The sequence below is a fragment of the Ascaphus truei genome, chromosome 3 (genome assembly GCF_040206685.1).
Source record: "Ascaphus truei isolate aAscTru1 chromosome 3, aAscTru1.hap1, whole genome shotgun sequence".
NCBI classification, from domain to species: domain Eukaryota; kingdom Metazoa; phylum Chordata; class Amphibia; order Anura; family Ascaphidae; genus Ascaphus; species Ascaphus truei.
Genome location: NC_134485.1, coordinates 272,038,394 through 272,066,267, shown reverse-complemented (window position 1 = coordinate 272,066,267; position 27,874 = coordinate 272,038,394). Strand labels below are relative to the sequence as shown.

The following is a 27,874-nucleotide window of genomic DNA, read 5'->3' as shown; positions in this document are numbered from 1 at the left end:
TAACCTAACGGGCCCACCATCCCTGTAAGTCAAAATAAATGCCTACTCCTACTCCTCTAACTATACATGCAGCTTCAGCCCTTACTAACTGGATGGACAGCTAAACGGGTTACCACCCCAAAACATGTACTATTATACTGTAGCTAAACATATACAGTCTCGGCACATAGGAATATAGTGTTTCTCTTATCTGTTACTCCAAGGTTTTGTAGCAGACATCCCCGCTTCAGCACAGTCTCGCGTCCTTCCTTCCTAGGGGAGCTCAGCCCCACCAAAGCTCATAGAATCTCTCCTCTGTAAGTCTAATGTTAAGGACAGGACATCCCTGCTTCAGCACAGTCTCGTGTCCGTCCTTCCTATTCCTGGGATTAACAACCCAGTCAGTCTCAGCAGGCTACGCGACCACCGTCCAGCGAGCCTAGGTGACTGCGCCAGCTTTCACAGCTGGGGATAACTCTTCTCTTTCCCCCTTCTCTGGGAAAAGCTGTCTCTCTAAGTGTGTAGTCACTTCCTGACTTTCAAAACCCTATGTGCAATCAGGAGTTCAGCCTGCTCATTAGTTTGCAGCTGCTGCTTCTCTAAGGCCTTGAGCACACACAGCACTACGCGACGTGTGCGCACGCGTTCATCACTGGCCCTGGCGGCCAATGGTAGTGTTCATTGTTGAAACTACCATTGGCTGCGAAGCACGGCGTCGTCACTGCTGCTATAGCTAGAGTCTTTCAAAAGCGTGATTCCAGGCTACAGCAGCGCGACGTCGGTTTCAGCAGCCAATCAATGTGCAGACATTTTCATTGATTGGCTGCTGAAATTGCTGGGGGACGGGGTTTATTATTTTATTATTTTATTATTTATTCTCATTATTTACATTATATTACATTATTTTTATTACATTATTTATTTATCCGCCACCCGCCCGCTCCCCTGCAACCGGCCCGCTCCCCCACTTGCTCCCTCGCAACCGGCCCACTCCCCCCGCCCGCTCCCCCGATCCGGCCCGCTCATCATTCCGTCTGCTGGGGATGTTCACACATTGCCCAGCAGACGGAGGCGCGCGCACGAGGCGCAGCGAAGCGCTGTGTGTGCTCTCGCCCTAAGGAGATTAACTCTGTATGCTGGAAAGTCCCATAGCTGCCCTTTTCCAGCACCTGGAGACAGTGCTTGTATAAAAAAAAAATGTGTGTGTGTGTGTGTGTATATGCATACATACATACATACATACACGCATACACGCATACACGCATACACACATGCATACACGCATACACACATGCATACACGCATACACACATGCATACACGCATACACACATACATACATACACACATACACACACACACACACACATACATACATACATACATACATACATACACACACACACACACACACACACACACACACACACACACACACACATACACACATACACACATACACACATACACACATACACACATATACACACACACACACACACACACACACACACACACACACACATACATACATACATACATACACTGATTAAGGGCCAGTTTTACTCATGCAAAAAAATTATATTTTATATATAGGTTTCAGATATTCTCGTATAATTGTACCTCTTTTGGTTTGAAGTATCAGTTCATCCAATATGGCTTTTTTTTTTTTTTTAAACTAAAAGTTGGCTGAAGGGGACCACAAATGTTGTAGACAAACCAAAACAGATAAAAGATAAAAGGGTAAAAGTTTCTAAGTTGAGAACAAATTCCCCAGGTTTCACCAGAAAATTGTTCATAGCATAAAAATACATTTGCACACACTTAACTTAAATTTGGAGTTGAGCAAAGCAGCTTAGGAATGAAATACAAACCAAATAGCCCCCCCTTGTGTTTGGTGCCACAAGGATCCATTTGGATGACATATGCACTTTATAAACTACTTCAGCCCCACCCTGTAAAGTACATTGCTTGCCAGACAGCTGTGTTACACCGCAGCTATAAAGTCTCTGTAAGTTTCTGCTTTTAGTCTGTGGAACTGCCGAATTGCAGAATTTAGAAACAAGCAAAAGACCAACATTCTAGTTTCTACGTGAGCAATGGCAGTGCAAAACAAGAAAGTCTTGGGGACCTATTCTAAAGCCTTCATAAAAAATATCGCTGGGCCGTTTATTTTTTTGTCTTTTTTGAGTGTTGCCATCACGGTATTCAGAAAGCCTTGATTACCTGTGATAGCAAAATTCTCAAAACGGGCAAGTAGATGGCGATGTGATGATTGCCGATCTCAAAAGGGCTCCCCCGGTGATTTGTTCCAGCTGCAGAGAGCCGCCTCTCCATGCGCATATCTCGCCAGCGATTGCAAGATTTTAATATAAATTTTAATACTTGTGTAGATGAGCAGGGGGTCTCCGGAGCAGAACCGCATTGATTTCAGGTTCGGGACCCCCTGCCTCCCGAGATACAGGCCCCGTTATGGGGTGCTGGTATCTCCTATGCATTTTAAATGTCTCACGTCACGTGACTGTGGGAATAAAATGCATAGGAGATACTGGCACCCCATAACGGGGCCGGTATCTCAGGAAGCAGGGGGTCCCCAGACCTCAAATCAATGCAGTTGTGCTCCTAAGACCCACTGCTCATCTACACTAGTATTTAAATGTATTGTAAAACACCTTCATTACCTTAGCGGCTAGCCGCTAAGACAATGAAGGGGTTAAACCTCAATAACTTGTTTCTTGGGCAGAGGGGGTGGATGAAGGGGGTAGTAGTCCCAGGGTGGGTGCTTAGGCCTGGCTGGAAGGTTGTGGGAGGAGTTAACCCCTTCATTACCATAGTGGTGGGACCCGCTATGGTAATGAAGGGGTTAACCAGTCCCGCTACCCCCCCCCCCGGAAGGCCTAAATACCAACCCTTGGGGCTACTACCTCTTTCACCCAATCCCTCTACCCCAAGAAACATAAATAAACACAACAACTCTACTACCCACCTCCTCTACCTCCAACAACCCCCCACAACACATACAGTACATTAATTATAGAATCAAACATTAGCCAGCCAGCATAAATAAAGTAAATACAACTTTCTACTTAGCCCTGCCATCTTGAATGGCGTCCTCGTCATCATACTCCAGGTCCATGTCCTCCGTTGCCAGCAAGAGTACATGAAAAAATACAATCTAATGGCCCCTAACCCCTTAATCACCTTAGCGATTAATAACAGCTATAGTAATTAAGGGGTTAACCCACCCTCCCCCGCTACCCACTTGGGAGGCCTAACCACCCACCCCTGACCCACTATACCACACTCTACCCATTAATTGGCACAGTGGTATATTATACCCATATAATATGGGTATTTTAAGCCACTATAGCAATCAATGGCCAACCTATTAAAACAATCAAGCACAACAATACACAACAATTAAAGAAATAAACATGCACCTAAACACCACAACAATAATATAATTTAAAAGCCTCAACTACACATTAATAAAAAATTTCTAACACTAAAACCGCTAAAGAATAAAAATTATAGTATATCAAAATAATAGAATACAATTAAAGAAACACCTATCCAACAAAACAAATAAAGAAATAAAACTGCTTGCCAATCAACAAATGTACTAAAAACAAACCATCCAAATTAAAAACAATTTTATCAAAACAATAAACAGAAAAAATACCAATCAATACAAAACAAGCATTTGCCAAAGGGGCACAGATTAATACATTGGCAGTCAATGGGCAATGAAGAACATAAAAATAAATAAATACAATAAAAAAACATTTACATACATTCAATATTTATCTTACCTTTAGAAGTCTTCACCCTCCGAATCCCGGTGTATCAGGAAGCTTTCGACTCGCGAAGTCATCCACTGCAATCAGACTCCATCCTCCTTGAAGAACAGCATCAGGTAAAAAAAAAAATCTTCTTTCTCCTTCTATCGTCATCTCTCATTCTTTTCTTTAATCTTCTATCTTCTTTTTTTGTAATCCAATAGAGCCCCATGTTAAATCCAGCAACGGAAGTTGCCTCAACGTCTTCTTGAATTAAATGAGATGGAATAGGCCTTATATATGGCCTGTGACGTCACATTTTAGGTCAGAAGGTACAGCTCCAATCCGATTGGATGCTGTATCGTGCTCGACTCTTTTTTTTATTTTATTTTTAAGGATGTGACGTCATCTCCAAGGGAGGTACATCACATCCTTAAAACCACATGACTATATTACATGGTATTACAGCCAATGGGATTCATGTACCATGTGATATGTTATATTAGTTTAATAAAGGATGTGACATCCCTTAAAGTGACGTCACATCATTTTTAACTAATGTGACATATCACATGCTACAGGAACCAATGGGATTGTTTTCAATCCCATTGGCTGTAATACCATGTAATACAGCCATGTGGTTTTAAGGATGTGACGTACCTTCCTAGGAGATTACGTCATATCCTTTAAAAAGAAGAGGGAAAAAAAGAGGCGGGCACATGGTACAGCTCCAATCCTATTGGACGCTGTATCATCTGACCCTAAAATGTGACATCACAGGCCATATACAAGGTCTGTTCCATCTCATTTTAGCTCAAGAAGACGTTGAGCAACTTCCGTTGCTGGATCTAACATAGGGCTCTATTGGATTACAAAAAAAGAAGATAGAAGATTGAAGAAAAGAATGACAGATGAAGATAGGAGAAAGAAGATGCTGTACTTCAAGGAGGATGGATTCAGATTGCAGTGGATGACGTCGCAGGTCAAAAGCTTCCTGAAACGCTGTGATTCGGAGGGTGAAGACTTCAAAAGGTAAGATAAATATTGAATGTATTTAAATGTCGTTTTTCAGGATTTTTTATTGTATTTATTTTTATGTTTGTGATTGCCCATTGACTGCTAATGTATTAATCTATGCCAAGGGTACAAATAAATACAGTGACAGGCAATGCATTTTTTGGCAAATGCTTGTTTTCAATTGATTGTTATTTTTTCTATTTATGTTTATTGTTAGGATTAAATTGTTTTGAATGGCTTGTTTTTAGTACATTTTAGGATTGGTTAGCGTTTTTAATTAATTGTTTTGTTGGCTAGTGGTTTTATTTATTTAATTGATTTATTGGCTAGTGGATTTATTTCTTGAATTGGTTGGATAGGTGTTTATTTAATTTTATTGTTATTTTTTGGAATAACATCATTTTTATTATTTTGCTGTTTTGGTGAAAGATCATTTTTATTCATAAGTACTATTAGGCTTTTTCATTATTTTATTGTTGGGATGTTTAGGTGCTTGTGTATTTATTTTATTATTGTTTATTTTTGGCCTTAATGATTTATATTAGGCTGAGCATTGAGTGCTATAGTGGCTTATCATGCCCATATTATATGGGTATGATGTACCACTGTGCCAATCAATGGGTAGAGGGTGGGTATAGTGGGTCTGGGGTGGGTGGTTAGGCCTCCCGGGTGGGTAGTGGGGGGATGGGGGTTAACCCCTTAATTACTAAAGCGGTTATTAATCACAGGTGATTAAGGGGTTAGGGGCCATTAGATTGTATAGTTTTTTTTATGTACTCTTGCTGGCAACGGAGGACATGGACCTGCAGTATGCTGATGAGGACGCCATTCATGATGGCAGGGGTAAGTAGAAAGTTTATTTACTTTATTTATGTTGGCTGGCCAATGTTTTATTTGGAATGGGCAAATAAGCTATTATCCATATCTAGAAAATAGTAATTTTGCCCATTACTGTACTGTATGTGTTGGTTGGTTTTTGGGGTAGAGGAGATGGGTAGTAGTGTTGTTGTGTTTTTGAATGTTTATTGTGGGTAGCAAGGATGGGTGAAGTTGGTATTTGTCCCTTGGTGGGTGTTTATACCTATCGAGTGGGTAGCGGTAGGGGTTAACCCCTTCATTAGCTTTGTGGTATTAACCACTAAGGTAATGAAGGGGTTAACTCCACCCGCAACCCCCCGCAAGGCCTAAACACCCACCAGGGGCCAAGTACCACCTTCATTCACCCTCGCTACCCACAATAAACATGGCATTGATGGTTAACCCCTTCATTGCCTTAGCGGTCAGCCGCTAAGGTAATGAAGTTGCCTGTAAATGCATTTTTATTGCATGGGATACATGCCGGGGGTCTGATATTAATGGGTATCAGCTCCGGCGACTCCCGGCATCAATCTGATGCAGGAAAGGTGCATTTATTTCCCCCAAGTCCTCTCTCGCCGCCTTCTCAGCAGGTTCTCCCCAGCCTCACGCCAACTGTTCCCGGCGTGAGGATTTTGGCAGAAACAAACCATTCTAGAGCCATGATTAGCCTCGATTAAACTAATCGCGACAACTAGAATTGAACGAGTTTCAGAACCTGACGATAAGTGGCTTGTCGCCGCTCGCCCGGCGATCTGTTTTTGGGCGGCTGAAAAAATGGGCGATTTATGCTTTTATCGCCCATTTATCGAAGCTTACGGATAGCAGTAGGCATTTTGGGCGAAAAGGCCTTGATAAGTGGGTTATGAAGGCTTATAGAATAGGCCCTGTAGGCTTTTAAAAGAGCCACCAGAAAACGAGCATTTCATGTCCTACCCTTTCCCCATGCTTGGCGAAGAAGAATGTTGGTTTGGCAGATTGACATGTAACGAGGTCCAGCTGGCAGCATCATTAACTGCTCAATAAACTTTTTCAGCCTTTCTGGCAAGATGTAAGGAAGAACAGAGATCTTCCCACTTCTAACTTCTCTCCATTGGGCATTCATTTCTTCATCAATTGCACATTAAAGCAGTATTACTATTTATCTATTTGATTAAATCTTACCAGGGTGTTCGTTCCCCAGAGCTCAGTGGTGGTCCTCTGATATCTGAGGACCCCCCCTTGGTTCCGAAGCAGCGAGCCCTGGATGGGTCCGGGGTCCATTGGGCAAACTGGGGAAACCATGTCTGGGATAATTGTCGTTTTGTGTTGTCAAAAGCTGCACAAAAAAATGTCAGTCTCTAGAGTGGGGATGTCCATGGACATGGAATCCCACCCTCCTCTTCCTCCACCCTAGGTCAGGTAAGATTACAAAAATGAAATATAGAAGAGATGAAACACTGCTCAAACCATAATGTTAAGTAATATAGAATAAGCCTGGTGCACAGGGAAAAATAACAATAATAAGCAACAAAAAAGTGACGGAGCTCACAGCAGTCCCCTATTAGTTGCACTCTCGCAGAATGATGGGATACCTAACTCATTTGAAGGAAATACATAAAGAGTAATGTGTTATAGTGGAGCTAAACCCTAAAAGTGTCATGTTAAAGAAACATCAATTTAACTAATCCTATCAAATTTGTGCATTCCAGAATCTATCTGGTGGTGAGTCAATAGTATCACTCAACAGTAAAGGTCAATAACACACAGAAAGGTTAAATTCCGAAAAGATATAGGTATCCTCAGTAGGGACCTAGGTCTCAGATAGTAAAGGGTAATTAGAGGATACAATATCCACTAGAAGACAAATGTCTAATCAATAATAAATGGTCAAATGTATAGTGTAGTATAATCCAACTAAAAAGACCATATATACACACAGATGTCTAGCCAAAATTATAATAGTGACATCCATAAGTAAAATAAAAAAATAAAAAAACTTTAATTAACCAAATAATCACCGAAAAACAAGTGACATAAATATAAACAATGTGTAAAACATTAAAATTCCCCTGTAGGGGGAGCGGGTAGGAGAGGGGTAGCAACAATGTGTATAGGGAAAAACTTAATATACAGTATACAAAGTTAAAGCAGGAGTCCAAGCTGCTGGTTTTTTTTCTATTCCCCCACCCCCCTCCCCCTTAATATGTGCATCAATTCAATCATTACAGTGATAAATATTTGATAAATGATAAACGTAAAACTAGCAGCGCTATACAAGAACATGCTGCTATTATTATTATTATTATTATTATTATTATTTAGCTAAGTTGCCGAATGATCCATTCTCCTGTGATCAATCGGCGAAGATTTGATTTGGGGTTTCACTAAATGACTGTAGAGGAGTATTCTGCAGTCAGTGTGACTTTGTAAATGGTTACTATAGAAACAAAAAAGGCTTGTTACATAATAATACATGGCAAATATCATTCAGAGTTGTTTTTAAAAAAATACTATTTTCTCAGAACTGATTGATTTTTAAAAAATCAGCAGTTTTAAGAGGTCAGTGAAGGCTCTTTTATAGATTGCAATATCTGACATTCAACACAATTGCAGGTGCTGTTTAAGACATTGATTAAAACGGTATTCTTTAAACAGAACAATGGAAGAAGAAAAAAAGCCCCTGTATTCTTGAAACAAATACCTTATTGAAAATGGTCTGGTTGCTTTTTTTTTAATCACAGTGAATTTCCACGTATTTACTTTTGAGTCACGTCCACTTACCGTGTTACTGCAATATATATATATATATATATTGATGCCGACACCACATTGCAGTCTCTTTTATCCCAAATGAGGCAGGAAACGCTGTATTTCTCTATACTTGGGGTTTATTTACAGGGATAAATAATACGAATAGGCCCACCGTCCCTTTAAGAAACCCAAATAAAATCCTATCCCTATTCAAGGAACTAACTGACTTCTCAGGCCCTTACTATCAGGGCCGCCAGCTAAGCCGGTTGTCAACCCAAAACATGTACATTCCATACAAAGTCTCTGCAGATAATAACAAAGCGCTTGCCTTATCTTTAGTTTTTTAAGGTCCTCTGCAACCAGACGTCACTGCTTCAGCATGGCTCTCTCAGCCGTGTCTCTCACTCTCTGCAAGCTTCTTTAACCAGCTCCTGGTAGCTGGGGAGCTCCTCTGTCTTCCCCCCTTCTCTGGGGAAAAACTGTCTCTCAGTGCCTTGCTGCTTCCATACTCTTAAGGCACTTCCTGATTAATTAGCCAGTAGGTGAGCAGCCATGCCAGAGAGGATTAACTTAACTCTCTGTGGTGAAAAAGTCCAATAGCTGCCCCATTCAGCCCCTAGAGGACAGAGATGGCACCACAATATACATACGCACACACGCACACACACATACACACACACATTTCAACTCTAACACTTGCTGTTTTGTATAAACTATATCTGCCATTTTGTAAGAAAGAAAAGACTTGATGGGCAATAGATAATCTCAGCTTTTGTTTGTTGTGTCTTTAATACTTTCTTTGTATAGCTATTGAGACTTGAGTGGGAGCTGGTGTAAATCAATGCGTCCTTGTCAGAGAGAGGGAAGCATGGGACTCCAGCCTGGCTGTTAACATGATTGGTGCCTTTTTCATGCACGATAAATACTATTCATGTCTGACTGCCAACACTTAAAGTCAGTCTGTGTTTCTGACTGGTGAAATATCTGCCCTCGAGATGGAAAATAATTTTCCACTTCATTAGTTCTTGTAGAAAAACGATCATTCTTGGTACATCTGAGCTCACTGAACAACAACAACAACTCCTGCTGGAGCTAGTGAAAGTACTTATTTCTGTGTAGCACTGGTGGGCCACACAACCCCTTAGGCCTCGGCCAGGGTGGCGCTGAGCGGGCGGGCGCTCATGCGCGGCGGTGCAAGCAAGTGGCAAATTCAAATTTGCTTGCTTGGCAAGCAGCTAAGTGCGACGCATGCTCAGACGCTTGCTCACGCTGACCACACACATTGCCGCAATGTGTTTCATCGCGGCCAGCGTGAGCACGCCCGCCCGCTCAGTGCCACCCTGGCCAAGGCCTTACTGGACTTGTGCACCCACACTTTTTTTTTCTTTTCTTTTGTGTAAGTAAGGATGCTGCTATCATTGGTCAAAGAGATAAAGGGGATGCACAGTAAGTAACAGATAAAGTTGAATAAATAGGGCCCAAAGACGTTGGAAACATTCACTTAGATTGTGAGCGTCCACAGCAGGGTTTCCCTTTGCCTCGTTTACTTAATGCTCTTATCTCCATTATTTGGCCTTTACTTTGCCTGTACTGTGATTTTGTAAAGTTCTCGGTGCACTGTTGGCGCTATATAAATACTATTGCACATATGTATACATACAAGCAGGAAACAAGTAATAAATGAAAGAAAAAACATTTTGTTCATATCCTACAAATCTATGTGGAAGGAAATGCCATAAAACATGAAACCGTGATGGAAGCTGCAAGCACAATCTAAGCAAACATGCAATAATAAAGGCAAATAAAAGTGGAATTTACTGTTACAAGGTGAATACATTAATATTCTTCCTTTTTATGGTAATTTGGAGCTAAGAATTAATAAAACATAGAAAGGTACAATCTTACATATATGGAAGTTGTCAAAAAGTAAATTCAACACCGTAATGCCTTCTCTGCCATTTTAACTCTTGATTCATATGATTTAGACTTCACATGTAAATGCAATAAGGACAAAAATACATTTTACAGGCCATTTTCTAAGGCACAAAGGAGAGTATTTAGCAGTGTCTGCCTGCTGCAAAACGAATGCTAAAGAATTGCACCTGATTTATCAAAGCAAAAAAAAGAATTGATTTTCTCTGATAAAACCGATGCTATTTGTTTGTGGCATTAATACAATTACCTGTAAAGTGAATCTAATCAAGTTACTATACTTGTATGAAAATGATTTACAGTAGAGCCAACTAAACTGGTCTCCAAAAAAAATGAAATGAATGCAAAAAATAAACTGAACATCGTTACGATCTGAGACTTGCAATGGATTTCTCCTTCCTGCTGGAGAGAGCTGGGTCTCGCAGCTCTGTGGTTGTGCCTTTCCCGTTCTGTGACATGCATTCCATGACCTGCTGTGTCTGGGTGGGAATGAAGGTGCTGCCAGTGTTCCGGCAGGGCTGCCCTCTTACTGATTGTTCTTTGCTACTGTATGTCTGCAGGTACCTTTTTGCATTGCAAGTGAAGCAGGACTTGGTACAAGGCAAGCTGACTTGTAACGAGACCAGCACTGCACTCCTAATCTCACATATTGTACAATGTAAGTTTCAGAATTTTATTTATGGGTTTCTGCATTGCTTCCATTTCCTTCTAAACACTGTTAACATGTTTCTGTCAATGTCGGTGTATTTGTTGCTTCCTCAGGTAGTGAGGCAACACTGTTCCCTATTTGCCTCAGATTAGTGGGATGGAGTTGAAATTAATTGCTCATATTATTGCCCTCCATCGTATATCCAATTATGCATGTGGGGTTTTCTTCCGTTTGTGCTTATTGTTGCTTTACTTGGATTTCCCCTTCTTCATATCATCCCAGCATTGAGGGCTAATTTGTTCTCTGCCTTCGCTATAAATGTGAGCAAATTAGAATGTGCACATTTACTGCGCTATAATATAATTTTTTATATCAGATTGTTGTGGGTGCATTAGATTGATATTATGAGTCCCCATAGTTAGGAATTAATTAAAACAAAATCAAACTGTGACCTTCATAAATAAATGTTTTAAAATCAATGTTTCTCCAGAATAAAAAATGACTGCAAGATATTACAAGTATATAAGCATAACGAATAAGGCAAATACCCCTACACATTATGCCATGACGCAGTCCTCCTCTGAACAGGGGTAGATGTTGGTTGCCTTCATTTAAATGGAGTTGATCTCTTCTCCAGCATGGAGAAGACATCTTTTCAGCACATCGAATAGGGGCCAAAGTCTAGGTACTATATACTTATTATACCAAAGTCTAGGTATTTTATCCTAGTTGCATACAGAGCATGCCAGTCTGCACAATGGTGCTATCATACTGATCATATTGTATTTTGCAATTGTGCAAAGGGGAGTCTGCTACACAGGTGTTTTTCCAGCGTATAAATCATTTATTATGAGCACAGCATCAATGTGAGTTAAATAGCTAGTTTATCCTGTGTGCGCAGGACAAAACCATCAAGGGCCACTTCTCTGATCAAGTCAAAGGAATTGCATTCAGGGCGCAATAACTTATATCTTTTGCAAAAAAAAAAAAAACACATTGGCTCAGCTGTGTAATTTGTGTGCCTGTTATCTTTCTGATCCTTCTTATTTAGCCGAGATAGGAGATTTTGATGAAGCTGCTGACCATGAGCACTTGGCAAAGAACAAGTATATACCTCAACAAGAAGCCCTAGAAGAGAAGATCGTGGAATTTCATCGTAACCATTTGTACGTTTTCTTACCTGCCTTTAAGAACTGTCCCAAGAACGCATTGTTTTAACATGTGAAAAGCCATTTATTTTTTAACCTGCAATAAAATCATGAAGAGGTTTGATGTTCATCTAAGCAGCAGCTATTATGGAATGGAGGCTTTGCCCAGGTCCCACAGTCATTAGAATTGTGAGCTTGTCATTTGTCTCCTGACAACTTCCATTCTTTTTGGAACCCTGAGAAATGACTTAGTCCATGTATGCTCCTTTTTGTTTATTAATGGCGTTATTTGTTCAGTTGATGTATTTTTTTTAAATTCAGTTTACATTTCATCTAATGGCTTATTTCTTTTATCCCATGAAGTGGTCAGACTCCCGCAGAGTCCGATTTCCAGCTCCTGGAGATCGCTCGTCGGTTAGAGATGTATGGAGTCCGACTGCACCCTGCCAAGGACAGGGAAGGAACCAAGATTAACCTGGCCGTAGCCAACACCGGCATTCTAGTGTTTCAGGTTTGTAATAGCAAACTGGCACATTTGGTAACATTAAGTAACTTCATTTCCTTTTCTTGTTCCCCACTCTCCTAAAAAAAAATGTATATATTCCCATGGAATCCAATCTACTCTTCTTTGTTGTGTGCTTTTTAAAGTTACCTTTGAGCATTACCTTTGACCCCATTCCCTCCCATCTCCTAAAACCTCTTGCTCCTTCTATAATCCCTATGCTCACACAGATCTTTAACTCTTCCCTCTACTCTGGTACCTTTCCTTCATCCTTCAAGCATGCAACCGTTATACCATTACTCAAAAACAGCAAGCTTGACCCTACCTGTCCTTCTAACTATCGACCTGTCTCCCTCCTGCCTTTTGCCTCCAAACTCCTTGAACGTCTTGTATTCTCTCGATTGCTACACTTTCTCAACACCTATTCTGTACTAGACCCTCTACAATCTGGCTTCCGCACTGCTCACTCTACTGAAACAGCCCTCACTAAAATAACTGACGACCTCCACGCTGCCAAAGACAGAGGTCATTACACTCTGCTCATATTACTCGACCTCTCTGCAGCATTCGACACCGTGGACCACCCTCTTCTCCTTCACATTCTCCATACTCTTGGTATTCGGAACAAAGCTTTATCCTGGATCTCCTCTTACCTCTCCCATCGTACCTTCAGTGTCTCTTTTGCTAACACCTCCTCCTCCTCTATTGATCTCTCTGTGGGGGTACCCCAGGGCTCTGTTTTGGGACCCCTTCTCTTTTCTCTCAACACACTCTCTCTGGGGGACCTCAATATCACAAAGATACGCCCTTTCCTCTGTTACTCAACTGCTAAAACTCTGACTCAGGCCCTCATTCTCTCACGTCTCGATTACTGCAACCTCCTGCTGTCCGGCCTTCCTACCTCTCACCTGTCTCTCCTACAATCTATCCTAAACACTGCTGCCAGAATCACTCTACTCTTTCCTAAATCTGTCTCAGCGTCTCCCCTGCTGAAATCCCTCTCCTGGCTTCCGATTAAATCGCGTATCTCACACTCAATTCTACTGCTCACTTTTAAAGCTTTACATTCTTCTGCCCCTCATTACATCTCAGCCCTAATTTCTCGCTATGCACCATCACGACTCTTGCGTTCTTCTCAAGGATGTCTTCTTTCTACCCCCTTTGTATCTAAAGCTCTCTCCCGCCTTAAACCTTTCTCACTTTCTGCCCCACACCTCTGGAATGCTCTTCCCCTCAATACCCGACTAGCCCCCTCGCTATCCACCTTTAAGACCCACCTTAAGACACATCTGCTTAAAGAAGCATATGAGTAGCACTGGATAATCATGGACACATGACACAAAGCTTGGCCTCCCGCAGACGCACTTACTAGTATTCCCTCCTACTGTCTCTGTACGTTCTCCCTACCTACCAATTAGATTGTAAGCTCCTCGGAGCAGGGACTCCTTCCTTAATGTTACTTTTACAGTATGTCTGAAGCACTTATTCCCATGATGTGTTATTTATATTTGTTATTTATATGACATGTATTACTACTGTGAAGCGCTATGTACATTTTATGGCGCTATACAAATAAAGACATACATACATACATACATTAATACAGACAATATGTGTCTTGCAGTCAGGGTCATATATAGCATATCTGCTATGGTTTTTCATTGTTTTATTTATTTCTTTATAAAAATGTTTTACCAGGAAGTAATACATTGAGTTACCTCTCGTTTTCAAGTATGTCCTGGGCATAGAGTTATGATGACACATACTTAATTACAAATACGTGGGTACATGGGTGTTTTGAGGACATGTTTGGTTTCTACAACATACTGCGTGTTGAGCCACGTCTTATATTGTATTATATTGTATTAGATGTAGGAAACGGGTACAATCATTGTGTTTTGCCATTGCACAGGTAAAGCCTTTTTTTTTTTTTTTTTAATATAACTCCCTGTTTTCCAAAATTATTTCATGCAACCCTCTGTTTGATTTTCTCACACATTTGAAACCACCCTAGCGCCTTAATAAATAATCAATTTGTTTTTTAGCGGAGAACGTTTTGAAGGAATCTGCATTATGAATGCAAGCTTGCAGCCCTTTAATTAAAAAAAAATAATATATATATATATATATATATATTAACATACACACCCAGCAATCTCAAACGCCCACACCCACCTAATCTTGACTATATGTAATGCCACATAGAGTGCAACTGGGCTTTTGTGGCACACAAATACAGCAAACACAGGGGGTGCCCAGTGCTACGTCCAAATGACAAAACATACATGGTAATAATTACAAGAAATGATGCTTCAGTGTAAATAATAATGCTAATGCTATTAATATTATAAGCTTATGATGTTTTGGCCAAAATTTCTAACTAAAAAAACATATTTTAATATTAATAGCATTAGCATTATTATTTACACTGAAGCATAATTTCTTGTAATTATTACCATGTATGTTTTGTCATTTGGACGTAGCACTGGGCACCCCCTGTGTTTGCTATATATATATGTATATTAAAACATCCAGCCTAAGGTGACTTATCGATGTTCACAGGATACAATATCAGAAAAGTACCTATTACATGTTGCTGATTCCCATTACTTCATCATCCTCCTTTGTCGTTAAATCAACAATAAAGGACAGTGAACACAATACTAAATGCCATTTGTGATGACCATGTCAGCAAAAGGGAACTTGTTTATGTAAATGACGTGTAATAGCTGTTAGTTTATAGACTTTGTATTCTTTCACTGCTGCCCATGATGCTTCCTTGCTACAGGTAGTAACATTGTACAGCTCATTGTAGAGGGTGTAAGTTTGCAGGTGCTTCCTTCTGAGTGATGTATCAGGAAATGAACGCTGTCCACCAGGACATATTTTCTAAGCACCTTTAAGACATAAAATTGTCCAGGGAGGGATGGGAACGTTCAGCTCTATTTTATCATTGTGTCTCATTAAAAAGAAAATCCTCTATTCACACCCTCTATCTACATCTTCCTACTGCTGGGGATCTCCCCTAAGCCTGAACCCAGACATACACACCTGATCTCACCTACGCCTCCCTGCCATCTCTTCCCCTGTAAATGGTGTTAACCTTCTGATTTAATACTGACTAACCTTAAAACTCGCCCCACAAAGCATCCCAATAATCTGCACTCATGGCTATTCTCCCACACTCAGTCACTCCTACCACCCATTGTGACCAAGCACTGCCATCTACAGCACTTACTCCCTCACCTGCTGTCTCTGTAAGTCTCCCATCATACCACTTAGATTGTAAGCTCTTCAGGGCAGGGATTTCCTTTCTTATTGTCTGATTTTGCTGCGTTCATTGTATTATTATAACTCCCTGTACTGTATTCTTTGTGAAGCGCTGAGTACACTTTTGGCGCTATATAAATAAAGACATACAATACAATACAAAATGAGCCAAGTCATTCAATGAGCTGAGATTATTATATAATGCAAGATATATAATCCGATGTTTGTGTCATGAAAATATTTCCTTAAGGGGAAAATACAATAGCTTCTGAATTATTTTATTGGGGCATTTAGTCCACTTGAATATTAACCCATTCAGTGCTGAAAAGGCCTGCATTGCAGAAGTCCGTTTTTTGTCCGGATAGTATACTTTGCTTATTCTTGTTACGTCTTTTTTCTCCATGCCCCCACCCTGTCAGAGGGCCGAGCATAAGAAGGAAAAAAAAGGGGGGAGGAGGTCTTGCTAAAAGCATAATGACATTATGCAAAAGGAAGGTGATAAAGGAATTAAAATCTAGTTATTTTTTATTTTATTAGTTCTAGAAAAATTTATCCATCATCAAGGTTTATTAAACACGTCACTAATAGTGGTTGATACTAGGATTAACTGCACTGTATATGCCCAAACTTTCCTACTAGTGTTACATTATGTTCTACTTCTGCTTTTTCTTTAATAACTTGTTAGAATACTCTTTATTTTATGTTTGTACCATAAAGTCTCTTAATACATACTAAACACTCAACATATCCCACTTTGATTGCTGTAATATAGTCACTGACCTCTCAATCTGCCAACTTTATATCTGTTGTCTCCTTACTGTAGTAAATGGCATCTCTTTGTTTTTCCGCCTTTATATTCTGACCCCATCTTCATTTCTGAAATGGACCCACATTTCTGTCAGTGTCCCCTCACTCTTTGTGTACAAGGCTGCCTTCTTTCTGCCCAGTATTCTTCTATTGTTCTCCAATGTCTTATCAAGAATGTTGTTTCACTGTTCTAATAGCGAGAAAGTGAGTAAGCTCAGCGGTGCACCAACTGGGGGGCGCGACTGCCTGCGGGGGGAGGGGGGGCAGGGTTTACAGAGGCCCTGCGCGCTTCCCGAAGGCACTTAAATTAAGTGCCGGGGGAGCTGCAGGGCCTCTGTAAACCTTTACTTACCTTGGTTCCACACGCGTCGCCATGGCAACGCGGATTCAAATTACGCCGCAAGGTCATGTGACGTCATGTTGCTATGGCAATGTGACGCTGGAGTTGAGGTGAGGGGGGGCGCGGGGGTGAGGTGACCGCCGCCAGGGGGGCGCAGGGAAAAAAGTTTGCACCCCCCTGAATTAGCTATTCCTTACAAATAGTGTCTCTTTCTAAAGCCATCAACGTTTTATTTGTGCAAAAAAGGAAGCACTTTAGGGAGTTTTTCCAACTTTTCAATGTTTGACTAGCACTTCAAGTTCTCCTCCTCTATTTTTGGCTATGGGAAAGAAGTCCAAACAGATATCTTAAGTTTAGAGAGCTGGCAAATCTCACTCTCCAAGTCTGTGTGTATTGTTCTGTCAGTCTTTTGATTCTCGTATATCTGTGTGTTTTTATACTGTATATGTATATTTTCTTTTATAAATAATTTGTGTTTTGGTATAAATTATTAATTTTTTACCTTTTGTAGCCACCACTACACAGATTGACCACCTGTCATGCATCAATTCTTTACAGTCCACCGTCTAATAGACAGTGGTAGACGCCCTGCTAATTAAGTTTTGGATGTAACTTTCTGAGCGTCTGTTTGAAAGCTATGATTTAAATGTCCGTGTGCTCTCTTTCAGGGTCACACAAAAATAAATGCATTTAATTGGGCAAAGGTTCGAAAGCTGAGTTTCAAGAGAAAGAGGTTTCTTATAAAACTGCGTCCAGATGCAAATGTAAGTGATATGAATGCTTGAACCACAATGCAAAAGCAGCCCATATAAGTACCTCAGATAAAAAAAGAAGAGAGAACCCTCATTGCTGCAGTTTATTTACATATAAATCCTGATCTGGTGAACGTAATCAACTAACCAGTGAAACATGCAGCAACAGTGCAGTCAATTTTTTTTAATGAAAAGATTAACCTGCACATTACTTAGCATTGGCTAATTGTCTTTTCTTTCTTTCCTTCCCCCTCATCATTACCTGGACTGCCCTGCCCCCTCTTCTCTTCTCCTTTCACTCTATTGCCCCTCTGTTCCTTCCCCTATGCACCTCATTCTCCTCTCTGCACCCATTTGCCCCCACCTCTCCTCTCTGTTCTCTATTGTCCCCACTTCTCTGTTCTCTATTGTCCCCGCCTCTCCTCTCTGTTCTCTATTGTCCCCACCTCTCCGTTCTCTATTGCCCCCACCTCTCCGTTCTCTATTGCCCCCACCTCTCCGTTCTCTATTGCCCCCACCTCTCCGTTCTCTATTGCCCCACCTCTCCTCTCTGTTCTCTATTGTCCCCACCTCTCCGTTCTCTATTGTCCCCGCCTCTCCTCTCTGTTCTCTATTGTCCCCACCTCTCCGTTCTCTATTGTCCCCACCTCTCCGTTCTCTATTGTCCCCGCCTCTCTGTTCTCTATTGTCCCCACCTCTCCGTTCTCTATTGTCCCGCCTCTCCTCTCTGTTCTCTATTGTCCCCGCCTCTCCTCTCTGTTCTCTATTGCCCCCACCTCTCCGTTCTCTATTGCCCCCACCTCTCCGTTCTCTATTGCCCCCACCTCTCCTTTCTCTATTGCCCCCACCTCTCCATTCTCTATTGCCCCCACCTCTCCTCTCTGTTCTCTATTGTCCCCACCTCTCTGTTCTCTATTGTCCCCGCCTCTCCTCTCTGTTCTCTATTGTCCCCACCTCTCCGTTCTCTATTGTCCCCACCTCTCCGTTCTCTATTGTCCCCACCTCTCTGTTCTCTATTGTCCCCACCTCTCCGTTCTCTATTGTCCCCGCCTCTCCTCTCTGTTCTCTATTGTCCCCGCCTCTCCTCTCCGTTCTCTATTGTCCCCGCCTCTCCTCTCTGTTCTCTATTGTCCCCGCCTCTCCTCTCTGTTCTCTATTGTCCCCACCTCTCCGTTCTCTATTGCCCCCGCCTCTCCTCTCTGTTCTCTATTGTCCCCACCTCTCCGTTCTCTATTGTCCCCACCTCTCCGTTCTCTATTGTCCCCACCTCTCCGTTCTCTATTGTCCCCGCCTCTCCTCTCCGTTCTCTATTGTCCCCACCTCTCCGTTCTCTATTGTCCCCACCTCTCCGTTCTCTATTGTCCCCACCTCTCCGTTCTCTATTGTCCCCACCTCTCCGTTCTCTATTGTCCCCACCTCTCCGTTCTCTATTGTCCCCGCCTCTCCGTTCTCTATTGTCCCCGCCTCTCCGTTCTCTATTGTCCCCACCTCTCCGTTCTCTATTGTCCCCACCTCTCCGTTCTCTATTGTCCCCACCTCTCCGTTCTCTATTGTCCCCACCTCTCCGTTCTCTATTGTCCCCGCCTCTCTGTTCTCTATTGTCCCCACCTCTCCGTTCTCTATTGTCCCAGCCTCTCCTCTCCGTTCTCTATTGTCCCCACCTCTCCGTTCTCTATTGTCCCCACCTCTCCGTTCTCTATTGTCCCCGCCTCTCTGTTCTCTATTGTCCCCACCTCTCCGTTCTCTATTGTCCCCGCCTCTCCTCTCCGTTCTCTATTGTCCCCGCCTCTCCTCTCCGTTCTCTATTGTCCCCGCCTCTCCTCTCCGTTCTCTATTGTCCCCACCTCTCCGTTCTCTATTGTCCCCACCTCTCCGTTCTCTATTGTCCCCACCTCTCCGTTCTCTATTGTCCCCGCCTCTCCTCTCCGTTCTCTATTGTCCCCGCCTCTCCTCTCCGTTCTCTATTGTCCCCACCTCTCCGTTCTCTATTGTCCCCACCTCTCCGTTCTCTATTGTCCCCACCTCTCCGTTCTCTATTGTCCCCACCTCTCCGTTCTCTATTGTCCCCACCTCTCCGTTCTCTATTGTCCCCACCTCTCCGTTCTCTATTGTCCCCGCCTCTCTGTTCTCTATTGTCCCCACCTTTCCGTTCTCTATTGTCCCCACCTCTCCGTTCTCTATTGTCCCCACCTCTCCGTTCTCTATTGTCCCCACCTCTCCGTTCTCTATTGTCCCCACCTCTCCGTTCTCTATTGTCCCCGCCTCTCCGTTCTCTATTGTCCCCGCCTCTCCGTTCTCTATTGTCCCCACCTCTCCGTTCTCTATTGTCCCCAACTCTCCGTTCTCTATTGTCCCCGCCTCTCCTCTCCGTTCTCTATTGTCCCCGCCTCTCCTCTCCGTTCTCTATTGTCCCCACCTCTCCGTTCTCTATTGTCCCCACCTCTCTGTTCTCTATTGTCCCCACCTTTCCGTTCTCTATTGTCCCCACCTCTCCGTTCTCTATTGTCCCCACCTCTCCGTTCTCTATTGTCCCCACCTCTCCGTTCTCTATTGTCCCCACCTCTCCGTTCTCTATTGTCCCCACCTCTCCGTTCTCTATTGTCCCCACCTCTCCGTTCTCTATTGTCCCCACCTCTCCGTTCTCTATTGTCCCCGCCTCTCCTCTCCGTTCTCTATTGTCCCCGCCTCTCCTCTCCGTTCTCTATTGTCCCCACCTCTCCGTTCTCTATTGTCCCCACCTCTCCGTTCTCTATTGTCCCCGCCTCTCCTCTCCGTTCTCTATTGTCCCCGCCTCTCCTCTCCGTTCTCTATTGTCCCCACCTCTCCGTTCTCTATTGTCCCCACCTCTCCATTCTCTATTGCCCCCACCTCTCCTCTCTGTTCTCTATTGTCCCCACCTCTCCGTTCTCTATTGTCCCCACCTCTCCATTCTCTATTGCCCCCACCTCTCCTCTCTGTTCTCTATTGTCCCCACCTCTCCGTTCTCTATTGTCCCCACCTCTCCGTTCTCTATTGTCCCCGCCTCTCCGTTCTCTATTGTCCCCACCTCTCCGTTCTCTATTGTCCCCGCCTCTCCTCTCCGTTCTCTATTGTCCCCAACTCTCCGTTCTCTATTGTCCCCACCTCTCCGTTCTCTATTGTCCCCACCTCTCCGTTCTCTATTGTCCCCGCCTCTCCTCTCCGTTCTCTATTGTCCCCGCCTCTCCTCTCCGTTCTCTATTGTCCCCGCCTCTCCTCTCCGTTCTCTATTGTCCCCGCCTCTCCTCTCCGTTCTCTATTGTCCCCACCTCTCCGTTCTCTATTGTCCCCACCTCTCCGTTCTCTATTGTCCCCACCTCTCCGTTCTCTATTGTCCCCGCCTCTCCTCTCCGTTCTCTATTGTCCCCGCCTCTCCTCTCCGTTCTCTATTGTCCCCACCTCTCCGTTCTCTATTGTCCCCACCTCTCCATTCTCTATTGCCCCCACCTCTCCTCTCCGTTCTCTATTGTCCCCACCTCTCTGTTCTCTATTGTCCCCACCTCTCCGTTCTCTATTGTCCCCGCCTCTCCTCTCTGTTCTCTATTGTCCCCGCCTCTCCTCTCTGTTCTCTATTGTCCCCACCTCTCCGTTCTCTATTGCCCCCGCCTCTCCTCTCTGTTCTCTATTGTCCCCACCTCTCCGTTCTCTATTGTCCCCACCTCTCCGTTCTCTATTGTCCCCACCTCTCCGTTCTCTATTGTCCCCACCTCTCCGTTCTCTATTCCGCCTCTCCTCTCCGTTCTCTATTGTCCCCACCTCTCCGTTCTCTATTGTCCCCACCTCTCCGTTCTCTATTGTCCCCACCTCTCCGTTCTCTATTGTCCCCACCTCTCCGTTCTCTATTGTCCCCGCCTCTCCGTTCTCTATTGTCCCCGCCTCTCCGTTCTCTATTGTCCCCACCTCTCCGTTCTCTATTGTCCCCACCTCTCCGTTCTCTATTGTCCCCACCTCTCCGTTCTCTATTGTCCCCACCTCTCCGTTCTCTATTGTCCCCGCCTCTCTGTTCTCTATTGTCCCCACCTCTCCGTTCTCTATTGTCCCCGCCTCTCCTCTCCGTTCTCTATTGTCCCCACCTCTCCGTTTTCTATTGTCCCCACCTCTCCGTTCTCTATTGTCCCCACCTCTCCGTTCTCTATTGTCCCCGCCTCTCCTCTCCGTTCTCTATTGTCCCCGCCTCCCCTCTCCGTTCTCTATTGTCCCCACCTCTCCGTTCTCTATTGTCCCCACCTCTCCGTTCTCTATTGTCCCCACCTCTCCGTTCTCTATTGTCCCCACCTCTCCGTTCTCTATTGTCCCCACCTCTCCGTTCTCTATTGTCCCCACCTCTCCGTTCTCTATTGTCCCCGCCTCTCCGTTCTCTATTGTCCCCACCTCTCCGTTCTCTATTGTACCCACCTCTCCGTTCTCTATTGTCCCCACCTCTCCGTTCTCTATTGTCCCCACCTCTCCGTTCTCTATTGTCCCCACCTCTCCGTTCTCTATTGTCCCCACCTCTCCGTTCTCTATTGTCCCCGCCTCTCCGTTCTCTATTGTCCCCGCCTCTCCGTTCTCTATTGTCCCCACCTCTCCGTTCTCTATTGTCCCCACCTCTCCGTTCTCTATTGTCCCCGCCTCTCCTCTCCGTTCTCTATTGTCCCCGCCTCTCCTCTCCGTTCTCTTTTGTCCCCACCTCTCCGTTCTCTATTGTCCCCGCCTCTCCTCTCCGTTCTCTATTGTCCCCGCCTCTCCTCTCCGTTCTCTATTGTCCCCGCCTCTCCTCTCCGTTCTCTATTGTCCCCGCCTCTCCTCTCCGTTCTCTATTGTCCCCACCTTTCCGTTCTCTATTGTCCCCACCTCTCCGTTCTCTATTGTCCCCACCTCTCCGTTCTCTATTGTCCCCGCCTCTCCTCTCCGTTCTCTATTGTCCCCGCCTCTCCTCTCCGTTCTCTATTGTCCCCGCCTCTCCTCTCCGTTCTCTATTGTCCCCACCTCTCCGTTCTCTATTGTCCCCACCTCTCCGTTCTCTATTGTCCCCACCTCTCCGTTCTCTATTGTCCCCGCCTCTCCGTTCTCTATTGTCCCCACCTCTCCGTTCTCTATTGTCCCCGCCTCTCCTCTCCGTTCTCTATTGTCCCCGCCTCTCCTCTCCGTTCTCTATTGTCCCCACCTCTCCGTTCTCTATTGTCCCCACCTCTCCGTTCTCTATTGTCCCCACCTCTCCGTTCTCTATTGTCCCCACCTCTCCGTTCTCTATTGTCCCCACCTCTCCGTTCTCTATTGTCCCCACCTCTCCGTTCTCTATTGTCCCCACCTCTCCGTTCTCTATTGTCCCCGCCTCTCCTCTCCGTTCTCTATTGTCCCCGCCTCTCCTCTCCGTTCTCTATTGTCCCCACCTCTCCATTCTCTATTGTCCCCACCTCTCCGTTCTCTATTGTCCCCACCTCTCCGTTCTCTTTTGTCCCCACCTCTCCGTTCTCTATTGTCCCCGCCTCTCCTCTCCGTTCTCTATTGTCCCCGCCTCTCCTCTCCGTTCTCTATTGTCCCCACCTCTCCGTTCTCTATTGCCCCCACCTCTCCTCTCCGTTCTCTATTGTCCCCACCTCTCCTCTCCATTCTCTATTGCCCCCACCTCTCCGTTCTCTATTGTCCCCGCCTCTCCTCTCCGTTCTCTATTGTCCCCGCCTCTCCTCTCCGGTCTCTATTGTCCCCACCTCTCCGTTCTCTATTGTCCCCGCCTCTCCTCTCCGTTCTCTATTGTCCCCACCTCTCCATTCTCTATTGTCCCCACCTCTCCGTTCTCTATTGTCCCCACCTCTCCGTTCTCTATTGTCCCCGCCTCTCCTCTCCGTTCTCTATTGTCCCCAACTCTCCGTTCTCTATTGCCCCCACCTCTCCTCTCCGTTCTCTATTGTCCCCACCTCTCCTCTCCGTTCTCTATTGCCCCCACCTCTCCGTTCTCTATTGTCCCCGCCTCTCCTCTCCGTTCTCTATTGTCCCCACCTCTCCATTCTCTATTGTTCCCACCTCTCCGTTCTCTATTGCCCCGCCTCTCCTCCTCTGTTCTCTATTGCCCTGCCTCTCCTCCTCCTCTGTTCTCTATTGCCCACACCTCTCCTCCCCGTTCTCTATTGCCCCGCCTCTCTTTTTCCTCTGCACTTTTTCCCCTGCACCCCATTACACGCCACCTCGTTCTCTCTCTTGAAAGCCACTACTCCCTAACTACTGTGCTTCTCATATTAGAATTGCTATGGGAACTATCATTCTGATACTGCCTCATGTCATGGGGACTGCTGTTCCTTCTTGGAGGGAGGGGAAAGCAGCATGGCATGCTTCTTCACACTGATTCAGGCAGCAGCCTATAAACGTGATGGTCCCCATAGCCTGCACAATATGAGAGAGAGGCAAACAGTCGAGAGTGCTTTTTTTCCTAGCCCTGACTATGCCCTAATATGCTTAGAAGTATTCCTATTGTGTGTATCTTCCTTTAATGAAACAAGGTCCATCTCCTTGTACGATTTGTTCTCCAGTTCCGGAGATGTAGGCCCATATTTATTAACCATTGCTATTCCATAAGACGTCTTCCAGTGCTGAAGACTCCTTACGATCCAGTAAGTTGAATGGACTGTCAGGGGTCTTCTGAAGCAGGAAGGGGTCTTATGGAGTAGCATCGCTTAATAAATGTGGGCCATTATAATCTGATCCTCCCATTATAAAATGCATGGGGAGTGCATTCCCTTTTCCTGCAAATCACATTGTTGCATATGTAGTGCAGTAAGTATGGCAATATTTTAACTAACAAACTTCTAGGCATAAATAAAGTAGCAGCATCCTCTAGAATATGATCAAAAGATTTTTTTTTTTTTCAATCTAAGCTATTGCTGTAGCATAATATGACAGAAGTACTCTTTCATTTATGCTTTCTCCATAGAGTTCATTCCAGGACACCTTGGAATTTATGATGGCCAGTCGTGATTTTTGCAAATCCTTTTGGAAAATATGTGTAGAATACCATGCCTTCTTCAGACTCTTTGAGGAACCCAAGCCAAAGCCAAAAGCCGTTCTCTTTAGCAGAGGATCGTCGTTTAGATTCAGGTAAGGACCTGTTTACAGTACAGGCAGACCTCGGTTATCCAACACAATGCGTTACTCAAAATGGCGTTGGATAGCGAAACGTCTTAAAGCGAAACACGTTTTCCCATAGGAACACTGTTTATATGAAAGGTTCCGTTCCTGAAGGCATTTTTAATGCTAAAATACAGAAAATATTTTACTCAGACAATAAGATATGCAGCACACACATACATTATATAGTGTAGATACTGTATTATATATATAATATAACATAATATATCAAGTAATTTAATAATATAATATATTATATAGTATAATATAATATTATATGATATATATATTATATACACACAAACAACTTTGCAAAGCGTCGTAAGAGCGTTGGATAAGCCGTTTTGGCGTTGTAAAAATGAATATAGGTATGCATTGCATAGTGTTGGATAAGCCATTCTTTGTAAAGCGAAGCGTTGTAAAACGAGGACTGCCTGTATTGAATTAATTAGGTTATTTTGTGTGACCACGTTACAACCGAAGAGGTAATCTGGGAAAATTGCAAATCCAATTGTAAATAGAAATAGAACTTCAAATTGCATTCATTCTTTAAAAATATGTTGGTGGTAAGGAATTATTATCAAAACTCCTCTAGCCGAAGTACTCTAAGTGACACAGATATTAAATGCAAACCAAAACAAGGGCTCCAGCACACACTGATTAATAGAGAAAACGAACGAGTCATGGAATAAGCCAAAAATTTAATAGCGGTAATAATAGAACAATAGGTATCACACAAATATGGAAATGCTACACGACTATAAATGTAGAATATATGGATCTTATAAAGCACAAGAGTAGGGGGGGAGAGACACAGGGAAGGGGAGTGGGGAAAAAAACATTAAAGGAAAAACTGCAAACAAATAAACATAGAATGCGACAATGGGGGAGGGTAAGAGGGGCAACGTTTCAGGGTAACAACCCTTTCCTCAGGCCCGTTCCCTTGAGTCCAAAGGAACCACAAGGTACTTCCCTTAACCCTAACCCCCCCTACAAGACACAAAGTAGCCAAATAAGAATTAGCTCAGAATCAAGCCCTGGTCAAAAGTCCACAGTATATGCAAGAGTGTATACAAACCCAAACCGTCCTTTAAGTGGGATTATCAGGCTTCTGTCCTCTCTCTCTTTCTCTCTCTCTCTCTCTCTTTCTCAGATTCAAAGGTGGCCACCTTTATAAATATGTTTTACCAATGTGTCACAATCTGCAAAGAATCTTGGGACCTGACACAGCTAAAGCACCATTCCTAGTCAATTTGCTTAAAATTATTTAAAGCAGTATTGTATGTCAGTAACAAAAAGTACAGTATATGACCTATGTAATATAAAACTCACATATAGTACAATGTCGCTTTCAAAAGTTAGCCTCCCACAAACACCTGTCAAGCTGCTGCAGAAACTTGTTGTGATACGTCTCTCTTAAACCATGACAAGGTTCTGTTTTAAATTCTCTTCCCTCAGCCTTTTGGGCCTATTGTCGTAGCTCCGAAATGTGACAAACCGCTTCTAAAGTGCCCTTAACAAGCAGATTGGCATGCTGTGCTATTCTCTAAGCCTTTCTCGCAGGTCCGATCCATGTCCAAAAGGCTTTTTTAGAAGCGGTTTCACTCTGGCTCTGCCAAACCGATCGGTTTGTCAAAAAATCTTCTACTGTAGCTCACATATTGTGACTAAAACTGTTATTCGCGTAGCTCCATTATGCACACCGCTTTGAAAAACTCACATTTTTTTCACGCCACCTCAAGGGTGGCAAGATCGGTATTGCGAGTTACATCCAGAGCCTGAAATATGGGGTTGCACTCTCAGCCAAACCCATAAATTAGACTGCGGATGGCGTTCGCACCACCTCTGGTTATTCCGCTTCTAAAGCAAGTAGAAACAGGGTGGATTGGCTGTTGAGCTATGCGGTTTGTTACATTTTACAGACGCGATCTGCAATAGGGAATAATGTTTTTTTCTCAAATTTTTATTCTGCTACTTCTGCACCTGCCAAACCGTGCAGTTTGGCAATGACAACTTCGGAGCTACTAGAATAGACTCCTTTGTGTTTTAACTGCATGGACTCGCTAAGTAAAATCAACCCAGCATAACAGCACCTCAGACCTATGTTAATCAGTCATATCAATGTGAATATCTGCGTTGGCATATTTTATATGGCAGAGCAAATTACTGCATTCATTCTCCGTCTCCATCGCTGGGCAGTGTACACCCACATTATTGGTTAAACGTTGCAGAATCTTTCATCCTCTTGAATACTAACAGGATAAATAATAGAAGAAAGTAAAAAAAACTTGGCACCGTGCACATATTTATACCTTATTGTTTCCCTGGCGTGTGTTTCGTCAGTGGCCGTACGCAAAAGCAAGTTTTGGACTACGTCAAAGAAGGAGGGCACAAAAAAGTACAGTTTGAGAGGTAAGCAATCGTCATATCTGCAGCGCCTCTGAATTTGATATGATGTTTAAGGAGTCGTCCTTATATTGAGATATGAAAGGTTAACATTGCTAGTAGCAGAGCTCCAAACTATACAGTTTAGCAGGGGTGCGCAAACTGGGGGGCGCAAGATTTTTCCGGGGGGCGCGGCGGTTGAAGTGGCCCCGCGCTCTTCCCCGAGGCATTTACATTAAATGAAGAAGGACAGCGCAAGGCCTCTGCAACCTCTACTTACCGAGATTCAGCCGGCTTCCGGACACGTCTCCATGTCAACGTGGGGTCATGTGACGTCACATGACCCCCACGGCGGCATTTGCTCCCGCACTAAGGTATGGGGGAGGCGCGAGCACCGGGGGAGGCGCGAGCACCGGGGGAGACAAGGTTGTGGGGCGCAGCAGCAAACGTTTGCGCACCCTGCAGTATAGAACAATGGAAATGGAAACGTACAAAGTCGGTCATCCAACTACTAATCATCCTTTTTATATCTCAAGCTTTAACCGCTGCAGTCCTGGAAGAAACTGCAACACATGGCCCTGCAGTTCTTTTCAGTACTTGCGAGGTCT

At 43.8% G+C, this 27,874-nt stretch overlaps 1 protein-coding gene across 5 annotated transcripts in view; it reads left to right on the top strand.

The window, feature by feature from the left end:
• The window catches only part of FARP1 (FERM, ARH/RhoGEF and pleckstrin domain protein 1), a 232,135-nt gene that overhangs the window by 152,709 nt on the left and 51,552 nt on the right, over positions 1-27,874 (top strand). For all 5 annotated transcript variants that reach the window (XM_075590818.1, XM_075590819.1, XM_075590822.1 and 2 more), the window contains 6 exons: positions 10,855-10,952; positions 11,995-12,109; positions 12,455-12,602; positions 17,679-17,774; positions 24,688-24,851; positions 27,225-27,293. In XM_075590818.1, coding sequence (XP_075446933.1) covers positions 10,855-10,952; positions 11,995-12,109; positions 12,455-12,602; positions 17,679-17,774; positions 24,688-24,851; positions 27,225-27,293 — 690 coding nt within the window. The remainder of the gene's footprint in view (positions 1-10,854; positions 10,953-11,994; positions 12,110-12,454; positions 12,603-17,678; positions 17,775-24,687; positions 24,852-27,224; positions 27,294-27,874) is intronic.